This window comes from Psittacula echo, assembly GCF_963264785.1.
Source record: "Psittacula echo genome assembly, chromosome: 2".
Lineage (NCBI taxonomy): Eukaryota > Metazoa > Chordata > Aves > Psittaciformes > Psittacidae > Psittacula > Psittacula echo.
The window spans coordinates 142,413,156-142,432,732 of NC_137737.1; the positions used below are offsets into that span (position 1 = coordinate 142,413,156).

A 19,577-nucleotide genomic window follows, 5' to 3' on the forward strand; every position below is an offset into this window, starting at 1 on the left:
ATACTTATTCAAAGACCCCTTATTCCTAAGCGTGTAATACTCAGTGATTTTAGCTAAAGTATTAGCCTCCTTATAAAGTGAACACTAAAGTTAAGTACAAGAATTCAACTTTGAAATCTGACTGTTGTAATTTATGTATATCACACTAGAGCTATAAAACTAGAAAGGCAACTACCCAATTAGACTTTAATTTGTGATTTTATCTAATGACTCAGTAGTCTAGTACTGAAGTTTACACTGTCTGTCACACTGTCATCCAAGACTGATTTTTCTGAACTGTCGAATTAAAAAGTGATCTTACCCAATGCTGATACATTGATGGATGCGACAAAAAGTTTCAAATATAAAGAGACGGGCATTCTCAATGAAGTCCTCAAGGCATGCCACTAAGAAGAAATCATTCACAAGCACCTGCAGTGTAAGGAGAAAGGGAACACTGAGGACAAACATGGAAGTAGCAATTTAGTTGTACCATCAGTATCAGTAAACAGTTAATCTAAGCACAGTTCTTGGTATATTCTAAGATGTGAAGGAAAAGCTACAGATTTAGAGGTTTTCATTGTTCTGCAGCTTGCTAAACTAAAATTGCATGCTAACATGATTACTGAGATCTGACTCAAGAAGAGAACAAAGGCCCCCGCAACACAAAATTTAGCACCCTGCTCATACTGTAGGATTCTTCTCCCACTCCACTTTGCAATTTGATTAGTATTCTCCTTACCATGCAAACCAGCTTCCTTAGCAGTGCAAGTGTGCCTACAAAGTTTAGATTACAGGACCAGCAACCCTATGTAGTGAAGACTATTACAAACCACCTGATTTCCACTTAGGCAACTAATACTAATGAAAGAAAAGCCAAACCAGAGGCTGTAAGAAATAGTACTAACGGTCAGCTATTGGGAATACTGACTTTCACACGAGTCAACCCAAGTGTTAGATATCTTCTACTGTTCACAGTGTATTTACTACGAGTCTTCCAAGAACATGTACCTAGCTATCTTAATGTTACTTCCATTACTTTCCACCATTACGATTCCAGGATGCAGTATCTTTCACTACAAAAGGAAAATCCAAGCTTTTCTTCGAGCATTTCTAAAGCACTAATGGAAAAGCTGAAGCTCGGCCAAATGCATGATTACCTATCACTACTTCTAGAACTACTAAAATATAATTTTAAAGCTATATCCTTACCCGTAAGTCTTGTTTAAGTGTTTACAAAATGAGTTGCCAAAAATCCCCCTCCCAGCAAACCAAATTCCACATACTCGTGTATTAAAGCTCATCAGAAAATATTGGCAATGGAATCAAACACCACTCCTAACAAAATTAGCTGGCCATTATGAATATGAGAGATCTTTACTTAAAGGAAAGACAGTCTTATGAACGTTATAATCCTTACTGTTTCGCACTCTCTCAGCTTCTTCTGTGCACCATCAAAATCAAAATTGACATACAAGCATTCCACAAACTCTGTGATAGGGTCCCTGTAGGTGTAGGACTCCTGTAAAAAAAATTAGGAATAATATTAGGAATCAAAGCCACAAGATAACTCAAGTATTCCTTATATTCTTCAACCACAATTTAATACTAGAAACAAGTCCATTATCATAGAATCAGCCAGGTTGGAAAAGACCTCTAAGATCATCAAGTCCAACCCTTACTCCAGCACTGCCAAGGCCACCCCTAACCCACGGCACTGAGGGCCTCATCTACGCGGTGTGTGAATGCTTCCAGGGACAGCAACTCCAGCACTGCCCTGGGCAGCCTGTTCCAATGCCTGAGCACCCTCTGGGGAAGGAATTATTCCTCATCTCCATCCAAACCTCCCCTGGTGCACCTTGAGGCTGTTTCCTCTTGTCCTGTCCCTTGTTCCTTGGGAGCAGAGACCAGCCCCCTCCTGGCTCCATCCCCCCGTCAGGCAGTTGGAGGGAGTGATAAGGTCCCCAGTGAGCCTTCTCTTCTCCAGACTAAACTCCCCAGGTCCCTCAGCAGTCCCGCATCACACTTGTGCTCCAAGGCCCTGCACCAGCTACATCGTCCTTCCCTGGTCCCACTCCAGCACCTCAATGTCTCCCATTAACTACCTTGAAGAATAATAACTAAGTTAAACTTCCCAATTCCTCTTTTAAAAGCAGCATAACTGCACTCTCCCCCACCCACAACAGCCTGGATAAACCACCAGAAGTGTAGTTTCACATTCAGCTTTTAATGCTGCAGTCTTCGGGTTTGAAAAATGTTACAGACTAGAGCTAGTTCTAGCTCAAACCTCCAAATTTCTTAAAATATGGAAGAACAGGCTGACACTCTTCCTAAAATCTGGTTTCAAACAGTAGTCCAAGACAAGATGCTTCATATTTCAAATTGAAGGATTGTTTGATTCAAACAGACAACGTAGCTATCAAATAATGCTACTTTCTATATACAAAATACTTGAACTTATTTTGGCATTAAAAAAATTACTCAACTTTCAACTACCAGGCAGATCTATATACATCTGGGTAAATTAAGATGTAATTAAACATCCTCTCAAACATTTTTAATGTACATTTTAAGACAGGTTAACTCAGTATCTGTCAATATCTTCAGTATACAATAAGATCAGCAAATTAAAGTAGTTACTAATAGATTTATCTCAATCAAAGTTGTTTTTTCTTCCTCAAAGAACTGTATTTACAGTCTTATCTAGGTTTAGAATTCAGTTTTATAGGTATAGGGGTCTTCACATCACAACTGTCCTTGTTAATCACATAATTAACATCCACTATGTACAACAGCCTTGGATCAATCACCTTCTAAAATTAACAGAGATGAACACACTGCTTATTACCTGTTGGCTAAATATCTGCAAAGGTTTTGCCAGTATTACCAATCTCTAATTGCGAATAATTACCCTACCCTATGACATTTGATAAATCACTTAATTTGATGCTTTGTTTTTCTTATGTAGGAAAGTCACTAGTTATACCATCTAGTCTACATTAAAATGTATAAAACCTCTGCATTTCATGATTTAATGTAATGAACCATACAGACTAGAACAGTACTAAAAAATAAACCTCTTATCAGATTTTCAACATCAAATCCAACAAAGTTGATATTTTCAAAAGGAAAATCCTAGCGATTTTTTTTATTCATACCAATAGTAGAAGATAAAACAGAAGCAAAAGAAGTTGTGAAATTTTACTTCAAATATTAGAACTTCAATGCTAAAATTGGGTTTTAAGACAGAAGATGAGTCTTAACACTTCAACTACTTTACAGTTTTTTATGCTACTTTTGTGAACACTAATGCTTAGAACCAGATTAAGATACGCTTAAAAGTTGACCTTTGCATTGATTGTGCTTTGTATAGGTACTTCAACATCAATGCTTGAAGTGGATATAATTGATTGCTACCCTGTAATAACTTCACTATCACTCATATACCATAGTTTATTATTCACTATATTGTTATAATTACACCTGTTTAGAGTAAAAACCTTTTGCCATAAGCTCCACTGCTATCAAGTACCATTCTTTTATTGCTCTTGTTTACGTCTACATCCTCACATAACTGACAATCATTTTTAAGAAAATGCAAATAAACACAAAACAATACACTTCAGTGGTTTTGAAATGCAAGCAAGACCCAACAAGATCCCTTATTCATCAAATTACTTGGAGGAATGGCTGAAACACAGGAATCAGATCCAAAGGCATTTCACACACTGCACTGAATTTTCTGCATTTAAACATAGAGAGAAAGCAAAACCAAGAGCACTTATTACTTGTTGACATCAAAGGAGGAAAAATAATCATCCTGTCCTCCCACAGATTAACATGCATTTTACTTCACAGTGAAAAACTGTTCAATGAAAGAAAAAAAATACAGAAGTCCTAAACCAGGCATATTATTAGAAGAACCTTTTAAGAAATTTCAGTAAAAATCATGAAAAAATTAATGGATTTCAGTCGTTACCTGCTGAATAACCTTGACTAGATCTTTCAGCACTTGTCTACGTTTTCGAACATCCTTATTTGTTATGACTGCAGTAGTCAAATATCTGAGAATATGTGGGCACATCGTCTGAATTGCATTGAGATACCTAGAAAGATAAAATATAGATCAAGCTCAGATAACACAATTTTGCATCAAAACAATATTCATGATAAATATCTTAGACACCTTTCATGCAATTCAATACCAGGGCTTATGACTGACCACTTATTCAAATACAGAAGAACAATTTATTTTTGTCAATCTTTCTGGAGCACAGGGAGGAGGGAAGAAAGCAAGGGGCAGAGAAGGCAGCAGTGCACTAGGGAAAGAAGGGGCTAGTATTGCAGAAAATGGTTGATATGCCATGTTCAGGTCAACGCTGGCCTTGGCTGTCAGCTACACCAGTTTCACAAGAGGGGTTTGGACAAGCACACAGAACCACAGGAAGTCCTTTTCTGAATTATCATCTGAGCCTGCAACTTTCCTGTTCAGTTGTCCAATGAATTAGCCCATAATTAGAAGTGAGAAATTAAAAACCACCCATACCAACACATACACTATGAAACAAAAAGGAAGCAAAAAAAGCTCACCACAAATTACCATCCCACTGCAATCATCATGCAAAAAATTCAACTTCCTTTTTTTTATTTATTATTATTCCCATTGTAATATGTCACCTCCAACTAGGTACTACTTGTAGTTTGACTTCTCAGTGTTCAGCTGTTCTTGACTTGAAGATATACATACAAGTCAGTCATCTCACAAATGGCTATAGCATTTCAATCTTAATTTTTATTTTCAGATTTTTCTCAAGTTGCCTTCTTAAAAAGGTTTTGTAAAAGCAAAATAGAACAATACCTTCCCCTAGAGTCTTAAAAGATGTGATGAGGTTGGTAGTCTACCAAAATCCTTTATTCCATCCCCTCAAAGCACCAGAATAAAGAGTAACTTCCTACTTCCGCTGCTTCCCCTTGAAGCAGGAGTATAACCATGAAGAAAAGCTGATTATAAACACACATCAAAAAACCCAAAATAAAATCAGAAGACAAGCATGGAAAAAGAAAGGCTTGGAAAAAAATATTCTAATTGTTACTACCATTAGAACTTCTGAAACAGCTTCAGGCTAAAAATCTTTGACAAGCTTGCATATTCATCATCTGCCTTCATTTTAAAGACCGGAACACAGCACAACTTACTGTGGTTGATAGAGGAAAAGGTCAATGATATTGTCTCTTCCTTTAGGATGATTAAAAAACACAAACAAAGACCAGTGAATGAGCCATGTTCTTTGCTGAAGAGACTGCAGCGGGGAACTGACAGACTAAAAGAAAAAATAACATTGGTTTAAGTCAAACAGAACACAGTTTGCATGAATACTAATGCATGGAAACCTGTTAATGTTCAAAAGTTTGTGATTTTCCCTAACTCCTTTTGGCTGTTAGCACTGTCAGGCTGAATTTGACCTCTAGCTTTTTAACCTGTCATTTGTTAAATCTGCTGATTATTATAACAAAGATAAATTTTAAACTATTATATTCTAAATTGTTTGCCAAATTTGTATTCTGTTAATGGCAACAGCATAGATTTTAGTTCTCCTTAAGACCACCACACTAACTTAATTTACTCCTTCGCTTTCTAATCCTGAATTGTTTCTTGCATTCCCTCTTCAGATGTGATCTGAAGAACTACTTGGCTTCTCCAGCTTCTCAGTTTTACTTCCTTTTTGCTGTACGCTCTCAGACAATGATGAAACACTCTAATCACTTTCAGCCAAGAATGTAACTATGTTCATTTAAGCCAGCTGATAATGACATATAAGGAATCAGCACTAAGTATCTGTATTAGCTCCAGATTTCAGCAGCACTTCAAACAGATTGCAAAGCAACATTTTGAGAATGAACTCACACAGCAATCATTCTAAACACCATGACAAGTAACTACTATGATTTTATCCTAAAAAAATCTTGGATACTAATGAGCAAGTCAAATTTAATAGTCTAGTTTCATAAAGAGAGAAAATTAGAGAAAAACAAAAAACTATTAACATTAGTTATCTGCTACAAAGAACAATCCTGGGGAGAACAACAACAGACAAAATCCAGTCACAAAAAACAATCAACCACCAAACACCTTTTCAAGATTCCAGTTCAGGAGAATAAGACTTCCATATTTCATATATGGCCATTGAAGCCTCATGAGTAGAGAGGAAACACTGAAAGGTCCTTAATCAATCTGAATTAGTACTGCAGTCCCACTCTTTCCCTTTATGTTTTTAGTGCACACTGAACTCAGGAGCTGACAAGAAAGCTGAACTGGTTGAAAATTATTTCCAAAACCAAGCTGTCTTGCACTTTGTGTCAAAAGTGTGGTTTCACGTGAAAAGGGTGAAGTTTAGTTACATGCATTTTATTCATTTCGGAAAGTTAACAGTACAACTATCTGAAAGTTAGCAGATATTTCACACAATGATACCTTGCCCTCAAGCTCATCTTTGAGGATAGGTTTTCTGGTCATTGGAAACACTTTAAGAGTTCCCAGATACATTTTCAAATGTGACAAGAGGGAAGCAAATAATTTGAAAAGGAAGCTTCACTAGTTCTTTACAAGTAGACCTCGACTCTCCCACCATTATTAAGAAAATATGTAGTGAAAAGCTGGTAAACTACTCTGAAATAAAACTGCAAGCAATACATAATAAAACTTGAATGCTAACATCTCTAACCTCTTACCTTAATAACATGACCAAGATTTTACTTACATTATTATCTATTGTCTCCTTCAGTCTTGTGAGATCTTCCATGGCTGCATCCCAATTCTGCATCAGAATTTCAGATGCCAGTTTTCCCCACAGAGAACTCAAAGCATTTCTGTCTGTTGCCGGAACCTATTTGCAGCAGCAGGAAAAAAAAAAAAAAAAAAAAAAAAAAAAAAAAAAAAAAAAAAAAAAATCATACTCTCAGTAATTTTTCTAAATTATTATTTACTTTTTAAAAAGAAAAATATTTCTGGCAGTATTTTTAATTTATAAGACTTGCAGCATCCTATCTTGCCAATTTAAGTGCTTCTGAAGTACTAAAACAAGGTTCTAACAAAGCAGTCTCCTAAGGAACTCATTGCAGTAGGTAACCACCTTAAAAAAAAGCTAGTACTCAATGCTCTTTCTGCTAACGCATGCCAAGAATCATATTTCTTAAAGAAATGTCCAGTAAATTTGTGACTTTGCAGTAGTGAATATGTTTCCTGGAAGGGTACTCCTAAGGTCAAGCAATGTTAAGTTTTATACAGGAATGAATTAGACTAGGCTACTCACAGTGTCAAATTCTGTTCTCAGATCAGTTACAATAGTTCTTTCATAGGCTACATTTCATCACACAGAACTTTAAACAAATCTTCTTCCATCAGAATTAGTAATGAAAGTCTTATACCAAGCTTTATGAAATTAGCTATTTGACATATAAAAGCATAATGGTAAGCCCAGAATTAAGAATGAAGAATTAAAGACAGCTGCTCACAAACCTACATACATGACTCATTTTCTCTCTCAGCATACAGAATGTACCTATAACACTGAGCTTTATAATCAAAATTTTGCGTAAGAATTCACTTTGTTGCTACTTTAAACCCCACTTTGATTAAAATAGATATTTCCTAGTTTTTCTTCTTTAACTATAGTCAATTACAGAAATTATTATTTACTCTAGCAGTATTTCAGAAAGTTAAGGATATTTTTAATGGGACTATAAATTAGCAAGAAACAAACCTCAACATACAAGCCACTATGTATCTTCAGTAATTGCACCACATACCCATGACTGCAAAATTTACAGTTCAAAAGCCATTATTTTCCAGGTACAAAAAGTACCAATTTGGCCAATACTTTTAGTTGAGAAGGTTCACACACACTCTGCTGGTTCCAAATCATGTAATTACTAATAAAAGTTAGCTATTCACAGTAACTTCCTTCAGATACTGCAGCTGCTCTAGCTACAGTACCTGGATTTTCAAGCAGTTACCTTAAACCTCCATTTGTTAGTAAAATGGCACATTCACTGATCACCAATAATAAATTTACTGTGTTGAGATTCTTACAAGACACCAAATCTTCATTCTGAAAATTCATTCCCACCACAAATTGTATGAATTACAACACCATGAAAAGCATTGCTTCAGAGACTATAATCTAGTTCTACAATTCTCATTTAAGCTGTTTGTATCTCCTAGGCTAATGACTTATATTCTTAATTCTATCACAAAATTCAAAACAAGATAGATGAGAGCTCAGATGATAAGGTGATAGTTCATTACCACCAATACATTTGCAGTGAGGAAAGTATTTCATATTTATATGTTACCACAAGACCTAAAAATTAAGTTTTAAATTCAGCATGAAAATAACAGATTTGGTGGGCAATAGTTAGTGATGATTATTAACAAGTAGTTTAAACTTTTCTGTGGCGCACAGTAGTTGTCTCAAAAAAAGGACAAAAGTATTAAATTTTAATTATTAACATAGACACTTACTGGTCTAAGTATTTCATTAAAACAAATAAATCACAACTTCCCCTTCTTCCCCAAGCCAACTAACACCCCAAACTTACCAGAACTCTGAAGAAGTAGAGATATTCTGCAGCTCCCGAGTAATTACCACATTCATATTGGAATTTTGCATACCTGTAGAGTGTATCTAGGTACTCCTGCCTAAACTGAAAAGGAACACAGAGAGCTTTTATTCACTAAGAAGAAAAGAAACATACTGCTGCAACCCAATTTTAATAGTAAGTTAACCTTTGAAGTCTTTAGGTTCTTAGAAAGATGCTGTGCACAGGAAATAAAATAGTAAACTATTATACTTTTAATCAATGACACCAAATGAAAGATTATACCAATAATGGAAAAACTGTGAAATTCTGCATTACAAAGTAAAGCATATCTTAGTTACAAGCATGCAGCTAACATTAAGTTACAGCTTCATTTGTGTAAAAATTAAAAGCTCAAAGGCATTCAAGTAAAATATGTTAGCATTAGGAATTCTGCCTATTTACAAGATTGACATGAGACAGGGCAAAATGTTAGTCCGTAATTGCTCAATGCTGCTGGTTGTGAGGGAGGTTGGGTGGAGACATTTAGCCAAATTCAAACAGATAAAAGAATTAACACACTTACACCATGCTTCTCAGCTAAATAGTCAAACAGCATCCGACCATCCCTATAATGAAAAAACAAAACCACTGTTTTTGCAAAACAAACTGTCACCATGCAACACACTACACAACACAACGCAACCTTCAGCCCTTAGAAAATATCCAAAGAGAATATAAATTTAAATGGTACTCCTCCACTTGTGCAAAAGCAACTGCAGAAACAGCAGGCCAATTACTCTTAAAGTGTCATGAAAAAGTTTCAAAATCTTAAAATTACTGTAATTTTAAATAAAGAATGCCACCTGCAACAATAACTGGAATTAAAAAAGGGCGAGAGGTTGGTTTAACTTTGATGGCATAATGAGCTTTCAGCATGTAAGTTAACTTCTGACTTAAAAGAGCTTCTAATTCCAGAGCAGTTTCTTTAGGCAAGCAGTCTGAACTTAACAGGAGACAGGAAAAAAAGTGCAAAAACTCAAATAAAATAGAATGAGAAACTTATCCCGGTGTTAGCACTGGGCATAGGAGTTAGCAAGAATACTTCTACCACTGCATATGCCTGCAGAATGCAAAACTACCAAAAAAATTATACTTGGTAAGTTCCAAACATCTAATTTATACATGATCACATTTCTGAAGTCTCTTTTTTAGTCAACATAGATAACAGAAGGACAAGCAGTATTACCTAGACCAAAGGGAAGTTCAACCCTCCAGTAGGCAAGCATGACATTAGCTACCACGGGTAAGTCTCACATTAATGACCACAGGACTTTAGATGGACATTTTTAAGCAATAGTTAACTTAGTGAATATTTTCTTATCCAGTTTCTGCAATGAATCTTGATCAGCTCTTAGAGTGAAATTTTAGCACACCAGCTTTTCAATGCAATAAGAATTCCATTCAAACTCTGCTGCAGTCATCTGGCAACAAGCACCATAGCTGAATTCATATTAATAAATGAAAGCCAAGTATTTTCAATCTGGCACTTCGATTGTATGGACTGCCTTTCTCCAATACAGAAAGAATTCATGTCATTTTTAATTTTCTCCAGACCCCCACTCCGCAGGCACACTTCTACACCTGCAGCTCCCCCTCCTTCACCTCTTCTGTACATTCACACTTCAATCAATTAGTGAAACTACTGTATTTGATAGAACATGTAACCAAGATTTAACTGAAAAGGTGAACATGAAGCTAGAAGTTGCTCTTTGAGAAAAAAAAAAAAAAACAACCAACAAAACAAAAAAACAACCCAAACCCCCACCAACTAACCATATACTCTGCCCCTCCCTTCCTCCCCTCCCCCTAAAAAAAGCGGTAAAACAAAAAAAACAAAAACAAACAAAAAAAACAAACACCACACAAAACCCTAAAGAAAATGACCCACAAAACAAGTAAAAGTCTGTGCATTGGAAAATTTCCTCATTTACTCTGAGATCAACTGACTGCAAAGCTGTGAGCTTGTTTAATTAGAACTCATGATATAAAATTCTACAAGGAAATGGCACATTGCCAAAGTAGCCAAGAATGACAATCTCCAGTAAAACTTGTGGAAATAATGAAATAATCTCATGGGTTTCTTCCAGTGGAACATACTTCAAGCATGAGGAATACTGACTATTCCTCTGTAATTTTAGAGTGAATGTCCTCCAACAGCTGCATATGAAAAAGAAAGTGAAATATTTTTGGCTTACTCTTGAAAGAACTTCCACTTGCAAAGTCTCCTTTACACATCATCTTCTACCATTTCCCAGACTTTGATGTTCCAAACAGCACTGTTATGGAGCAAAGGCTGTGATCTAAAACCCTGATAATATGCAGCTCCAAATTTGATAGAGATTCCAAATCACCAGCAAAAATTTACAACAGCCAAAGAATCAAGAGTTGCTTTCTACTATCTAAAGCATGCTCCTCAGGGTCTAGACAGATTGATGCCTTTCAGCCTAATTCTCCCCATTACTGTACAACCTCAACAATCTGGACAAGAACTTTTATTGACTCAGTAACTAAAATAAATTGTTTCCGAACTGCTAAGTTTTCAGATATTTTATAAACAAAAATTTACCAGTTCCAATACAAAACTTGCTGCATATGAGGAGTAGTAGAGTTGTGATAGCATCAAGTAATCTTTTCTTTTTTTTTTTTTTTTTTTTTTTTTTAATTAAAATAGTCCCAGTCAGCAGCTTCAAGGTGGTTGATAACGGCAACTGGGCCTTTCGCTTTCAAAGCTCTATTTCCAAAAGCTGTTGACCAGCTCCTGGCTTCGCAAAACCACTCAAGTCATAAGCAAATATAATTCCTTCTCCTCATACAGTTATCTGACATAAATATCCAAGCTGAAATCAGATACAGAGATCTGATCCTGAATTTAACAGTGCTTTCCTACAACAGAAGCTTAAGTACGCTCTGGTGATATCAAAACAGAAAATAGAAGCTTTTTCTGAAGTGCTAGAAAGCCAACAGATTTCATGATTTCTACTGACATCTTGTTTCATGTGTGCATCAAGACACAATACATTGCACCTTGCCATTTCTGTACTGAGTTCTAAATTAGACTATAACAAGTTCTGAAAGCAATGTGCAGAGGGGTGGAGGGACACAGAGGGGAAGTGAGTGAGTGAACGGTTGCATAGTACTTAGCTGCTGACTGGGGTTAAACCACAACAGTGGAGAAAATGTAGGCCAAAAGGGTGGATTAGGTTTATGAGCAAGTTGGGCAAAGATGGGAAAGGAAAAAAGGATGCTCATCTGCACTTGAAACAAGGAGCAAAGTCTAATCAAGTTCCTCCCCCTTCAGGGACCCATTTTCTTCAGAGAGGTTGTTTCCAAACAAAGGTACACCTTGTCAAGATTTCTGCAGGCTAGAAGGAGGAGTTTATGCATTCAATACTCTTCTAAAAAAAATTCAAAGCAATGTTAGCCTTCTGTATCAGTAGATGCATAAAGCTTGCCAACAATAAATCCAAGTATAGGTTTCACCTTCAAATACACGTCAAAGTGCTCTACCTAATGTATTATGCTCTACTTGGAAAACTTAAAATACGTAAGGCTGAGGAAGGGATCTAATTACTTTTCCATAGTTGGTTAGACACACTGACAACAGTAGTAACAACGCTTCCTATGTAAAGACAAGTTGTAATCTACACTAAACACCTACCCATCCCTCTTCTGAAGTCTACTTCCTCAAAGACTACAGTTGAGCTCTTTCCCATAGGGTCAAATTCAGACTTAACCATAAGAAAACTTTTATAGTCCACAGATATAAGGTGCAGCCAAACTCAATCTACTTTAATTGCTCCCATAAGCAAGTAAAGAGAAATTGGGTAAGTCTTGAAGATAAGTATCAGCACTATCTCACACCAACAAGTTAGGCAGTTTGGGCGGCTAGGAAAGGGAAGGATAGGACTCCTGAAGAGTTATGCTATGAGGCTGAAAGACTGCTTATCCACTGGGCCTCCCACACTAAGGGCACACCATAACCCTTCGTGGAAGGTAGAGAAGAGAGAGGGGGCAGATGGTCTCACAGAAAACGAACATCTGAAGTGTTTCAGCCCACGTTTCCCCTCAAAACAACAAACAAAAGACACCTTCAACCTCCTCCAAACCAATCCTGGCTATAATTTGACTGCACTGAATGACTGTCACTCATCTGGAGTTAAGTCATGAACATTAACAGAGATGCCTTATGCACAACAGGTTAAAGTACTGAAAAAAATTAAATCGTGTCCAGCAATTTCAATTACCTGACCACAAGCACTACTTAAATTTGTCTGGAAATAAAAACATCCTTTTTTTTTTTTTTTTTTTCAGTTGCTACACATAGAGCATTCCTATCATCAACACCTAAGAGGTACCAAGAAGCCATCCTGATAAATAACATAGAAATTACCTGGTGGACTGCATTTGCCTTGTAGTCTCTGGGTCCTCAAACATCTTGACAATAGGTTCAGTTTCAGCTTGAAGCTGCTTCAGCTGTGCAACAACAGTTGTTCTCTTCTCACGCAAAGCTAAACACACAAACAAAAAAGATTTGTGTCATGCTTAAGTTTTTATAGACACCAACCTGTAAGTACATGGTGCTGTCAGCACATTTGAACACATAATCCCAATTCCAATCTCAATTGTCCTCTTAGTCAAGTCACAAAACCAGAGGTATCTAACAATTCAGTAACTTAAGAAAAGCTGATAACATTTGGTTTCTTTCTTCCTGCGCAGAGTTCTAATCAAGCCACTGAAGAGCAGGTATAGCTGCAACAGTCTGTATTAGACAAGCTATTTTCAGGCTTCTGCTATGGCAGAAACAACCTTTTAAGTAAGTTCATTTATTCCAAATAAAGTTGGAAAGAAGTAGACAGTGCTATGATATAAGTAATGTTAATTTTCCTTTAACTGAACAGGTTCTGAAAGAACATTTTTATAAAACTTTAATGACAACTGACAGGAAAAATTAAAAGCAGCTCAACCTGCAAAATTACAATTAGAACATTAAACCTGTTATGAAAAAAGGTGAGGAAATAGAACTAACGGCTTTATGGTGATTGTCTTATAGACCCAAAATTCCTCACCAGCTGCTACCAGAGCAATAAAAATGAACACTTAAATAAAGCTCAGAAAACCATATATGCCTAAAAAAACCCAAACCAAACCCCTAAAAAGACACAAACAGTAGCCCGACTGGCTATATGAGTCAAGAAACATACGGGATCAGAGAAGCCAAGACCATATCCCAGAAGAGAATAGTATGCAGGAAACTGAAAGTGATCCGTACACCAGGACACTCAGTGTGAGTGAACCTATTAGACATCTCTTTCGTGATTTGACTACATATATGTATTTGAAAAAGAGAGTCCAAAGTGACTAACACCATAATGGTAACCCAACCTAAATTTCAGAATTACTTGCCTGATATGAAGTGTTCCAATATGGAGAAATTATCTCCAACTTCAGATGAATCTTGAAATTATAAGAGGAAGGGTAAACAAATGACAGAAAATACACTCATTTAAGAGTACAAAAAATGTTTTCCTGTGACATCTCCTGGCTGTATAATTGTAAGTTGTTCTCAAGGAAAACAAAACAAAAGCAACTATAAATTGTACAGGGACATTTCTAAATATAATAGCATAAATGAACTTAGCTTTGAGTACTTAAACCAGTGAGGTCTTCAAAAAAAAAAAAAAAAAAAAAAAAAAAAAACAAAAAACTGTAAAATTCTAATGAAGCCAGCAGTTCCGCAAGTCAGAAACAACTGTCTGTACACACATTCTGGTGTTGATGCATGAATACATGTCAGAAAGATATGAAAGCAAGTCAAGATCTTCTCATACAAAGCTGTACAAGCAAGCACTCAGAACAACTGACTGCATGTGAAAGTACTATCGCTGCTTATGTTAATTTTACACTGTTAAATAAGAGCTACAGATTAAACAGAAAGTCATCATATGAAAAAAATTTTGCCAATCTGATGTAAAATCTTAAGAGATATTTGAAGCTAGCATCAAAACAAAAACATTACAAATGAAGAAATTCTTTGACTGTATGAAGGCAGAGCTCCTCCAGTCACCAAATTCATTCAACTTATTTGCAGCCATGGCCTTATGAAACACACTTAGCAACATGCTTAAGTGGCTGTAATCAGAACAGTAAAGATATTAGACGAGTTACTTTGTGAAAGTGTGTTAGGACTATTTTTTGTGCTGTTTACTATTTTAACGTTTTACTACTGGTAACAGTAACATTCTTCAACAGTTTAGAATGGCTGAAAAAAGGAAAGAAAATAGAAAACCTATTCAGCTTTGAGATTTTTACAGCCATGAAATGGTCTGACTTTTTTTGATCAGTAGAACTGGTAAGTAAATCTAAGGGTGAAGCTATCATTACAACTGTTTTAAATTAAAAAAGTGAAAACCTCTGATTCTTATTATTTGTTATCAGCCCCACGCACCATTAGACACCCACAGACAACATCTAATTGTAGCATATCAAAGATTTGGTCACACGTTGAATCCAATGTCCATAAATCTATCGGTCCTTTTCATGCATTTCCAAAGAGACAACCTGCCAACTCTCCAGTTTCAAGTGCCTGAAAAGAGTAAGACCCAGAGGCAGAACAACTGTTGCATGTTGTACTTGACTATGCAAAAGCAACTAAATCTCTTCCTCCTAAGCTGCAGGCAAGACAGACTGTAGTCCCACTGATTTCAAAAAAGGAGAGGAATTCCATAAAATGGAAAAATAAAAAAAAAAAAAAAGAAAAAAGACAGAATTAGGAATAAAGTTTGTATTGAAAGACTAGGGTTAGGAAGAGGAAAAAAAACCAACAAACCAAGAAACAAAAAAACAACCAACAAAAAATCAGTAGGAAAAACACAAATGAACAAAAGACTTCCCACCCACCCCTCCAAAAAACCCAAACAAACAAAAAAACAAACCAACAAAAAAAGCAAAATAACAGAACAAAATAAATAATACCAAGAAAATCCCAAAGCCAAACATGAAGTATAGAACTTAGTGAAAGCGAGTTATTCAAGTTTCTCCCCTCCTCCCCAAACACTCCTCAGGAAAACAGAAATTTAAGTAATTAACAAGAAAGTCTCCAAAACCATGTAGAAGACAGTAAGAGATTTAACTTCTGTATTCACTATAATTGTAAATATCATGAATACAGAAACAGTAGTTTATACATAATGTAAGGAAAATGTGTTTTCAAAAACATCTGTATCACCACAAAGTCTAGAAATCAGTCATGGACAGACTGATTAATAGAATTACTCACAATGGAAATCCAGCCTTAGTATACTGGATGCATTAAAGAAAAAAGTCTAGTAACTCCAAATCATTGTGCAATGATGTTTAACTTGGCAGATGAAAGCAAAGTGTGACTCTCTTAGGCTACACCTTTAAAGTGCTTGAAATTAAAATTCAAATACTTCAGACATATCTCAAATACTAAGTTCCTATTAAACCAACAAATCCAAACATGGGCTTAGGGGATTCCACTTGTTTCAGTATTGCACTTCTTTTCACTAAGGCCAAAGTTAAATGTGGTTTTTTGTATTGCACTACATTTTTGCAGTGCAACAAGCAAGTTACCACTAAATATTTATTTTAGACAGAATGGCTGTAAAACAGATTTTACTTCTAAATGAACAGCTTACCATGTGGAATTTCATCAGAATAAAGATTTTTGTACACATCCATAGCAAAATCGACCATGTTGGTATCACTAAGGAGATCCAGCTTTCCTTGGAGTAGCTCTTTTTCATTGTAGATCTGAAATAGGATTAACAGATTTCTTTGAATATTATTAAATAACTTCCAGTTCATATTATGCTTATGGCAAGTTTATGGATTATTTTTTGTTCCAATTAAATAATTCTCAACATCAAATTTCACAGCTTTGCAAGATCTCACAGGTCTGTCATTTAGCGTGCTTACTAAACAGCCTCTCCATAATTCTGACGTTGGCAAGATATCAGTACAAGTAGCGAATACAAATAATTTGAAGTGAAAACCTTAAGAGATACTCAAGATCAAACTATTAACTATAGCACAGACTAATCTAAAATATGTCATTAGGTCTATAGCATAAGAGCAAGTTTAATTTAGCTTGTTTAACTGGCTGGTCAAATTGCTTTCCAAATTTCCTTCCCCATAATGTAGCCATGAGCTGTAAACTGCTGTTAGGTCTTGAAGATGTAGGCAGAGGCCTAAACTAGAGTACACCTCCAAATTACATTTGCATGAAGGTTGTACTATAATTCAGCACATCACATTCATAAATTTTTAAGATACAGAACCTACAAAAGTTGAGTTCAGCTCTCACCAGCATGTTGCGTGAGATTTGTAAAACCAACTCTATTTAACTGGAGCCAAAATATTAAAAATGCCCCTGAGATGACAGACATCATTCAAAGTCCATACACTACACATGGAAACGGTCATGCAGTCAAGTTGTCCCAATGCATACATGCTTAATTGGTTCATTTCTAAAGTCTAGACTTACTTTAAATTCAAAGCTTACGTAATTTTACACATTTTATTCCCATTTTAAAATGGATCAGATAAACACTTCAGATACTTTAGATTAAGCTCTCATCAGTGTAAATCTCCCGCATTACCATGCCCTCTGCAGCATTATAACTAAAATTATATATATAAAAAGATGAAGTTGGGACACACTAGAAGAGACTTGCGCTTGGCTTAACAAATTCGTAATGACAACGGTTTAGAACCAAAACTACTTATCAACACTGTCTATACTGATGCAACCCCGCGCACCGTCCTGCAGCTCCACGGCTAAGAGGCAGCACGGTGACAAGGGTCGCAGGCGAGGCTCAGGGCTAACGGGGGCTGTCTCACGCTGTCGGGAAGCATGCAGAACACAAACCGCGGCTGTGAAAGGGAACATTCGCTTTTCTCACCCCGAAGATGAAGAAGGAAAAGAAGCTACATCAAATGCGAGGAAGGGGAAGAAGTTTCCCTCCTCAAGCCTCCTCTCATCCCTCACGGAGAAGGCCCACACACCTCGCCCCACGCAATGCGGAAGCCCTGAACTCCTCCCTTCAGCAGCCAGCTCCAAGACGCCTCACAGGCAGGGTTCAGGCCGTGCACGGCCTGAAAACGGAGACGGCCGCGGAGCGCCCAGGCCCACACCGGCAGCTGGGGGCAGCACCTGCCGCTTTCCCGCTCCCCTTGCTGCGGGGCCGGCTCTACGCAGTCTGGGAAAGCCACTTACCTCCTTGACGGAGAGAAACTCCAGCAGCGGGAAGACCAGGTGCCGGTCCAAGAAGTGCGCGATCTTGGTGGTCAAGTCGTACTCCGCCATCTTGGCGACCAGGAGGAAAAGGGAGAGGCGGGGCCCAGCGGCGCGCGAGGATGCGGGAGGTGGCAGAGGCTCTTATGGGCTGTGCGCCTGCGCGGCTCCTGTGCATGCGCATTCTGCTCCCCTCGGTCCAGTCCGGAGGGGGTGCGGTGGAGTGCGCCTGAGCAGTGATGTGACTGGGGCTGAGTGCGGCTGTAGGGGTTGACAGCGTGGCGCGGCCCGGCCCGGCTGGCGGAGGGGTGCGGACGGGACTTCGGCAGGGAGCTGGGACTTTGTTTTGCGGAGGAAACGGCTGAGCTGGGTCCTGGCCTGGTTTCTGCTTGAGGCGGTTATAGGGCCTGTCCGGGTGCGCGGTGTGGTGGGGGTGGGGCTTGCTTCCGCCTCGGGCTGGGTGAAGGAGTTAGTACAGCGCGTTAACAAGTACTCAGTAGAGGTAATTTGTTTCTTGTGGTATCAGCTGAATAGAGTTCGATGTCTGAAGTGGTGAATTTCTCCAAAAGTGTTACAGAGTAGCTTTGAAGTGCGAGTCCAACCACTTTGTGCTTGGTGTGGGAACTCGGCTTAATTTAATTTGATACAGAGGAGCTGGAAAAGGACCTAAAATGTTTTTGGCACCAAGTGAAATATTTAAAGTCTTGGTTTGTGTTGGTCGTTTTTTTGAGCTCTTTGTGGTGAGGGCATGATAGATCAGAGGCAATAAGGAGGGTGGAGAGCTAGTTGTCAATGACTTACACAGTGAAATCCAAGCAAGGGTGGAAATGTAAAGTTGAGATTAGGAACAGAATTAGGGGCATCAGTAATATGGATGATGACTTGAATATTTCTTGTAGCCAGAGTAAGGAAGCATTGGAGCACGCTGCCCACAAGTGGTGAAGTCACTCTCTGTGGAGGTATTTAAAAGGTGTGTAGATGTGGTGCTTAGGGACATGGTTTAGTGGTGGCCTTGGCAGTGCAAGGGTAACAGTTGGACTTAGTAGAATCTTAGAATGGTTTGGGTTGGAAAGGACCTTAAGATCATCTACTTACAATCCTCCTGCCATGAGTAGAGACACCTGACGCTAGACCAGGTTGTTCAAGGCTCTGTCCGACCTGCATCATTTTAAAAAGGCCTTTTCAAACCTAAACAATTCTGTGATTCACCGTGATGTTAACTCACCAGAACACTGATGCATCTAAAAGGTACTTTTTGATTTTATACTGTGTAAGTTTTCTGTTGATTTTTGTCAGAACATACAGTTGATTTTAGTGAGTCAAGTCTCATCTCTTCACAGAAAGCATGACATCAGCCTTTGTCACAAGGAAAGTTTTCCATCCCCAAGCAGAGGCATAAATAATTTGCTTAGTGAATCATAGATTATGTGTATGGCAGCTGCAGAGGCTGAATAGTGAGTTAGTATAGTTGTTAGTTAGTACAGATTAGTTTTAGAGTTGGCTGGTTTGTTTTAAATGTAAATGGGAAATGAGAAATAAGGACATGGTACATCTACTAAGCCATTCATGACATGACAGGCTGGTTTTTGGAGGTGAGTTTTCAGAGCAGCTCAGTGATTACAATGGTAGAAGGTGTCCCATAAGGAAAAAAAAAAGGAAGTATGCAGGATGAATGAAGTCAATTTTTCATGTGACCCTGAGT

At 37.5% G+C, this 19,577-nt stretch overlaps 1 protein-coding gene across 3 annotated transcripts in view; it reads right to left on the reverse strand.

Annotated features, from left to right (window-relative positions):
- EIF3E (eukaryotic translation initiation factor 3 subunit E) overlaps positions 1–18,004 on the reverse strand; it is a 32,798-nt gene extending 14,794 nt beyond the window's left edge. For 2 of the 3 annotated variants that reach the window (XR_013956227.1, XM_080610402.1), the window contains exons 1-11: positions 17,858–18,004; positions 16,278–16,392; positions 14,023–14,073; positions 13,010–13,127; positions 9,143–9,185; positions 8,578–8,682; positions 6,738–6,863; positions 5,176–5,300; positions 3,959–4,085; positions 1,400–1,501; positions 302–411 (exon numbers count right to left, since the gene is read on the reverse strand). Coding sequence is in view for 2 of the 3 variants with exons in the window: in XM_080610402.1 (XP_080466528.1) it covers positions 302–411; positions 1,400–1,501; positions 3,959–4,085; positions 5,176–5,300; positions 6,738–6,863; positions 8,578–8,682; positions 9,143–9,185; positions 13,010–13,127; positions 14,023–14,073; positions 16,278–16,392; positions 17,858–17,947 (1,112 nt within the window). In the remaining variant the exon portion in view is untranslated. The remainder of the gene's footprint in view (positions 1–301; positions 412–1,399; positions 1,502–3,958; positions 4,086–5,175; positions 5,301–6,737; positions 6,864–8,577; positions 8,683–9,142; positions 9,186–13,009; positions 13,128–14,022; positions 14,074–16,277; positions 16,393–17,857) is intronic. The other variant, XM_080610403.1, reaches the window with a different exon arrangement.
- Positions 18,005–19,577: the final 1,573 nt, after the last annotated feature.